At 41.5% G+C, this 7,286-nt stretch overlaps 1 protein-coding gene across 5 annotated transcripts in view; it reads right to left on the bottom strand.

Moving 5' to 3' along the window:
- Positions 1-2,456: 2,456 nt before the first annotated feature.
- Positions 2,457-7,286, bottom strand: part of LOC124054570 (centromere protein P) — a 100,763-nt gene continuing 95,933 nt past the window's right edge. For all 5 annotated transcript variants that reach the window (XM_046380761.1, XM_046380769.1, XM_046380752.1 and 2 more), the window contains exons 7-9: positions 5,194-5,273; positions 4,343-4,434; positions 2,457-3,669 (exon numbers count right to left, since the gene is read on the bottom strand). In XM_046380761.1, the coding sequence (XP_046236717.1) occupies positions 3,539-3,669; positions 4,343-4,434; positions 5,194-5,273 (303 nt within the window). In that variant the 3' untranslated portion in view covers positions 2,457-3,538. The remainder of the gene's footprint in view (positions 3,670-4,342; positions 4,435-5,193; positions 5,274-7,286) is intronic.

Here is a 7,286-nt window from a genome sequence, read left to right on the forward strand (position 1 = left end):
TCTTTGTGCGTGTGTGTTTTGTTTTGTTTTTCTTTTTTTACACTCCCGTTCACTTGCTTTCAAGGTGTTGGTATGTTCTCTCATTGGGCGTTTGTGCCCAGATGTTATAGGTCAGATGTTTGACTTTATCAGGGAGGTTGTAGGACAGTGAAGCGGATATATTATACTGTTTAGTCCTCCCTAGCTACATACACGTGGGAGGCAGTCCGGTGCAAAACCACTGCTAATTAAGACCTCGTTAAATGTACACCCCTTTAACAGTGTCGCTGAAACCATTCTGAGCTTCAGAAGGGTGTTGGATGCTGCTTATAAGGGTATATTTTTGAGCTGAGTGTTTATATTTAAGAAATTTGAGCAAACTAACCCTATTAGGTCCAGCTGAAACCAATCAGCTCTAGTAGGTTTCTTCAAGTGAAGACTCTTGTGTCGGCTCCCTTTTTTTGACTTAAAACCTCCTCTTGTGTTGATAAAAGCACATTATTTTAACTCTAATTGTTATCAGAGTGAGATGGAACTTGTCTTTTTTGGAACTAAAACCACATTTCAGTAGTTGTCTAACACTCCCTCGCTGACTAACCTGCTGAGTCGTAGCTTTGTGAAGGTACGGTTACATCACACTTGGCTCCTGCCAATATCTGCTCCGTCTCCTATTCACAACTGAAGACCAAACTGGAAATCCAAACACGAGTTTGCTGTTAGGGAGCGGACTCGCAGGTCAGGGTTTGACCTATGGTTTGGCCTATGGTTTGGCCTATGGTTTGGCCTATGGTTTGACCTATGGTTTGACCTATGGTTTGACCTATGGTTTCTCACGGTGAACAGATGAGGATGAGGGAGAAGTCATCACAGAGAGCGGTGATGTGCATCTGCAGAGCAGGAAGTGGAGCCAGAGTACAGGAAAAGTGAAGGACCAGTTAGAAAAGGAGATGATTGAAACAGAACAGGGACGCTTGTGTCTCTTCACCTGAGGTCAGTGTGTGTGGTCTGCTGTAGTAGTTCAGTCTCACCCACCAGAGCAATGGCTGCTGGGTAACAGAGAGGAGTCCACCTCCGACAGACAGACAAAGCTTGCATGCTGCTACTCCACCTTTTTTATGTTGTGCCATATGCGGCTTGTCGTGTTTGTCCATGTGCCTAAATGTTCTTGTAGGACTGGGTCGTGTGTGTGTGTGTGTGTGTGTCAGTGTGTGGAGAAAACTCCTTTTGTTACAAGCTGCGTTCACAGCAGAGCTGTGAGACGAATCCACTGTGGTTTGTCTTTGTTCAGACTGATATCAGATCAGTTTTGGAGCTGCTGTGGACGCAGCTATGAACTCTCAGTACCTCGAACTCCGGACGCCCCGAAGTTCAGGCTTAGTCTGATGTAACTGCAGGTGGATGAGAGGGAGGATGAGACTTGTCCCATTTACTTGTTACCATCAGCAGATGTGTTCACTGTATTTTAAGGAAGACCGTTCATGTGTTGTTTGGATTTTGTTCAGTCTTTTGGTCCGCAGTTACAAACGTTGTGACCTGTGTGATGTCATTGTCCTCTTAAACCAGCAGTGCTCACGGAGGCTTCACTTAAACTGCTAAAACTTCAGCTCCTGTTTATACTGTCCACTCTCCAACCTCTGTGACCTCCTCCAGCCAGTCAAATCATCTGAAACCAAGCTACACTACAACACTGAATCTTCAAGAAAAAAAAAACCCAACAAGTTCACACTGCTGAGGTCTGCCATCATCCGGCATATTTTCTGATGATGAACACTAAAAAGATGTGACAGAAGACAGTGCTTGTCTTCTGATTGAATGAAATCTTACGCTTAACAGTTTGACTTTTAAGCAATCACATCAACTCCTGTTTTGACTGACATCTGGTCAGTTATGATGCCTGTTTGTCTGGGAGTCAGGGGAGCTAAAGGCTGGAGGGCGGACAGCAGTTGAACCGAACCAATCACCGTTGGTTTTGACATGAGAGCGGAGGATCATGGGAGTTGGAGGCTATCTCTCCGCACTTGCAGTGTTGTCTCTGAACAAGACACTCGAAGATCTGATGTTACTGTAACTTTGGTTTGGTTCATTTTAAAACATATAAACCATTTCCTAACTTTACACCAAAGCATCCGATCACAATGTTACATCTACTTCTAAACAAGAACGTCCCTCTTTGTCTTATCCGTAACATTAGCACGATATCGTCAGTGTGATCGGGAGAAAAACGCAGCTGTTTGCGTCTCATCACATTTCAGCTGAAGCCGTGGAAAAACTCCTGCTTGTGATTTCTGATTTCAGTTGCGTCATGTGAGAGTTAAAGACGCAGCGCATTAACAACACAGCAGAAACCATCAAATTAGCGTTCAAGTTACGTTGAGCGGCCGACTATGGCTGACGTGTGTGGCGTTCGACAGCTAAACTCATTGCAGCGCTGGGTAGGACTGTACAGGAAAAAAAAAAGAAGACTCCAGAATATGTTATCTCATTCTCAATTTTAAATTTATTCTAAACAGAAGAAATGTGAGCAAGAGAGCATTGCAGATATGTCTTTGTGTTTCTGTCACCCTAAACCCTGAAGGTGGTTTACAACAGCGGATTTCCAGAATCCTCAAAGACTTTTCTGTTGATTTGGATGAGAAATATTCTGACTCTTACATGACTGTTTCTTAGGTCATTATGTTATGTCCTAAACTGGACAAAGCCACATGAGCAACATGAATCGCGTTTTTATGAATGTAAATATAAAATGATGGAAAATAACAAATATACATGTTGACATGTTTGCCGAGACCATAGCTGTCAACAAAATCTGTCTCAACTCAGTCCACTTACTTTGGTTGTCATGGAGCTTTTCACTGGATCACATCAGCAGAGACTCTGATTTGAGTTCTAATTTTGGTTTAAAAATTGGTTTAAAAATTGTTTTTAATCAAGCAGCAGACAAAGAACCTTTGAGGATTCTGAAAATCTTTTCAAAGTGTTGTTAAATGACCTAATGAGTTTTTGAAAGATTGTCGGAGATTTAGAATTACAACAATATGAAAGGGACGGACACAAACTTGCTCTAAATAAGAAAGCATGTAGTGCTGATAAGATTATGTTAAAGATAAACAAACTGTCCAGATGAGCTGGAGTGTGATTGGGCGGTTGCTGCTGCCTGAACATCAGCGTGCAGAAACATCACAGCACTGTGATCCCTGCAGACTTGTAATAACTGAGTGTGTGTGCGTGTGTGTGTGTGTGTGTGTGTAGTTGAGAGAAGAAAAAAATATTTGAAAATACAAAAGCGACACTGCTGTCTGGCATTTTGTATTTAAATTATTTATTTTTATAAATTTTGACCAATGAGCTCAGCTGTTCCAGCTGTCACAGATGTGCTCTTTCTATTGAATAAAGATTTCTAAGAGACTAAACCATCGCTGTGTTTGCTTATTTGTCAACCAGTTCAATTCTGACATGTTAAACCTACTGAACCTTTTATGTTTTAACAGTCAGCAGTGCAGCAGCTTCGAGCACAGCCATGTTTTACATTTTAGCCTGTAGTTAAAGATGAAGATGTGAGTCATGTGTCCTGTGAAAGGCTGACTGCCCTGATGACAGATGCTATGGCAGCCTCGGGTCCGAGAATCCTCAGCAGGCTCTGAAAGGCCTTGGCTGCACCGCCTACAGGCTGAGAGGGAAACAACTGCAGAGCTGCAGGGACAGAAGACAACAACTCAACATGTATCTTCATCATCTTCAGTCTGAGTGTTGTTACGGTCACTTTCACCTGTGATGATGTCATAAAACTGGACTTTTTTTTATATTGTATGTATGTTTTGCTGACATTTTATTTTATGGGTCTGCAATTCCCTAATAATTTCTAAGGAATTTGTGAAAAAATATTGAAGGAGTTGATCTATTCATTATCTACTAACCCTCATATGGAAATGTTGGATGTAGCTTCACAGTCCAAAACAGCACTGTAGTATTCTCCTAAACAACTGAAGCTGATCCCAGACTGATATGAAAAGATATTATTTACACCAAAATTTTCACTGTAGCCACTAAACTAAAAGTTTCATGTTAAACGTTGCGTTATGCGTTAGTCTGAAGTGGTCACAGGGCTTCTGGAAACAAGCTATATGGAGTCATTTCATCATATTTATTTGTTTTTTTTTTGTGGTTTATGTAACATTTTAAAACTAGTCCCCAACTACTTAAGTTTTTGTGGACTAAGAAACTTCACTTGACTTTACATAGACTGAATTTGGGTAAATTGTTCCTTTAAATAATTTGGCAGTAATTAGAGGGAAAACAGACTGGACAATTAATAGATTCCAAATAACTGCAAGTGCAGCAGTCCGCAGACAAACAAACGCCTCACCTCTCTCTGGGATCTTTGTCAGCAGGTCAATCTTTGGAGTGACTCCACCCTCTCCGGAAACCTCGACTGACCAATGAATGAACAAGATGCAGCTATAAACAGAAAGAGAGGTCAGAGGTCATCAGAGGTGATGTCAGTTCTGTCAGTGTGAGTGTATCAAAGAACCTCAAACATAGGAAGAACCCCCACTCACTTACTCTTCCAGGTATGTAGGGGGTGCTTGTGAGATTTCAGTATGAGCGGTAGAGACAATGGATACAGTTGTATTGGATTCAAATTTTGTGGCTTTCTTAAGATGAAATTCCTTTTTTTTTGCATTATTACTTATTACAGTTTTCAACATTCACCATTTTGGTTTTGTGCATCAATCAAGCAGCCACTTTTTTGTTTTGTTTTAGCTGTGCTTCTAATATCTGCTGTAGCTAATGTTAGGAAAATACATAAAGTCTATAACACACAAAATAAAAACTGTATTATTGTGATTGTGTTCACGTAATGATAATTGAAGTTAGCCTACAGTAACACTGCTAGTCGTAAATCTTTAAGCAACCAATCAGCATACAGTAGCACAATGCTAGCGCTTTATGGGCAAAACCGTGTGCACTGTAAGAAAACGAACTGGCATTTTCTTTTCAGTTCTGATATAATCAAGATATTTGCAAAAACTCAAATAAAATCTGGGCGTTTTGGTCTAGAAGTAGGTGTAAATGATTATTTTAGCTCCATTCACTTCCATTCATTTAGGACTACCTCATGAGCGCCCCCTAGGTGAATTGCAGCCAACTTTCGGTACAGTGGGCTTTAATAGGGTGTGGACAGGCTGTTCTTAGAAGGACTGCGAGAGTATTTACCCAGGAAGCTCGGGATGATTCAAGGTCATGACCTCTGATCTGTAGCCTCCAGGAAGAGAGACGAAAGACGGATACTTCTCCTGCGCAGACAGAAACAGAGACAGAGCTTATGTGTTTAGAAAAGTTTCTTCAGTTACATGTCAGTTTGAGCATGCTCAGTGTGGCTGTGACATGTGTGAATGGATGTGTGTGATATTTATCAATAAGGGTTATTAAAGCTCTGTTTTACTTCTGCCTGCCGCTAAAAGGACAAATTTCTCATTTTCTCATGCTTGTCTTACACAACATTCCAACACCCAAATGTATGTTAAAGAGTTCTACTTATACAGTCTCAAGAACAGTTTAAAGAACCATAAAAATAGACCAAACTACCAGGTAAGTATTAATTAATATAAGCAGTAACTGCCTGTAGTACAGAGAGAGAGTCAGATCTATCAAAGCTGTGTCAGCTGGCCTGCAGGAGGTGCTGCAGCATCTGTTTAGTAATGTGAAGCTGGACTTCAATCAAACAAAACACAAGTTTGAACACGGAGACACTGAAACAATGAGTCAGGAGGAAACAGGAGAGAATATTTTGAGTGTGACGTCATGATGGTGTTTCATCAACTTTATCAGCTGAAATACTGACAAATCAAATCCTCTTTGTTTCCCTTAAAGAAACAGCAGTGAACATTTGGGAACTTTATGGCCCAAATTTAGAAGGAAGTGATTCCCCTGTCATCAGGGACGTGGAATTTATCCACTTTACAAAGAATCTGGTGATTTTTGCTGTGAAATCTGAACTGTTACCCAAGTCCGAACACGAAAATGTAATGTTTTACTTTGTGGGGACTTGGATTTTGTCCCCATAATGAATGCAAGCCCCCACAATGCAACTGTGTAAACAGACTTCTGTCCCCACAGTGTGAATAATACACGTCCCAAGATACAGGGCTGTTCTTCATTAGAGGTGTGTCCAACAGGTGAGGCGAGTCTCCAGGTGATTCAACTGACAGGAATTAGCAGCCGATCAGAACCAAAGTGCTCTCAGTTTCTACTCCCTGAACCAGACCGGACCAGAACAGGACCAGGTCTTTGTTCTGCTGGGGTTATACTGAGCTGTTCCACCCATTTTGTGAATGTTTGTCTTCTGTCTTAGAAGAAAGCAGCAGCTTGTTTCCACATGAACAAATGAGTGCAAGAGAAACAAACAGGAGGAGAATAAAATGTGCTCCCAAACATTTCTTCAGCTTAGGGACTCTACCTCCACTCCACATTGAGACAACTGCAGTCTGTCTTTCTGTCCACACTTTTGGCCTGTTCAGATGGGATGCATACATACTATAAAATCTTGGCCCTGCTCAATAGGTCTTGTAGTAGCACACACACACACACACACACACACACACACACAGATGAGATGTGAAACCTTCTAGAATGAGCCAAGCTAACGGTTTTATTCATGCAACTTGCTCATACTTCAGGTTTGATGAAAAACATACCGTCCATGGGACCAAGGTGAAGATTTCTCATATAAAATGTTATACAGCATAAGTCCATTCAGTCACACTCTTCCTGCAGTGAAATAGTGAAATCTTTATATTCTTTATTATATTTTTATGACTGTGTTTTTATGTTTTCACAATGCCAGAGTCAAGTAAACTATCTGTTCCATGTTCTAAGCTTTCTCATGATCCAACTGACTTTGACTGGCATTCAGCTCGGGGTTTGAGCGGCCTGAGGTCTCACTGAAACAGGTTTCTGAGCAGCCAACGGTTTCACGCAGGAAGTCTTTCTGCTCGACTCCGAAGTGGGATGTTTGGCTTTGTGGGACCGCCAGCCTCTGTCCCGTACGTGACCTTCACCTCTTCTACGAGTTATTTTCACCTCAGAGTGAAGCAGCCTTTGTGTTTCATACCCGTCTTTGGAAACCTCCCGTCTCTGTCAGCATCACAGATTTATCTTCTGTCGGTTCATCTCACCGTCTGTCTGTTACTCGACAGCATGTTGGCTGTGTCCTCCTTCACACAGCAATACACATGTCAGACCTGTCTTCCTCTCTGTCTGTCTGTCTCTTTATTACTCTCTCTCTCTCCCTCTCTCTCTCTCTCTCT

Source organism: Scatophagus argus, chromosome 3 (genome assembly GCF_020382885.2).
Source record: "Scatophagus argus isolate fScaArg1 chromosome 3, fScaArg1.pri, whole genome shotgun sequence".
Taxonomy (NCBI): Eukaryota; Metazoa; Chordata; class Actinopteri; family Scatophagidae; genus Scatophagus; species Scatophagus argus.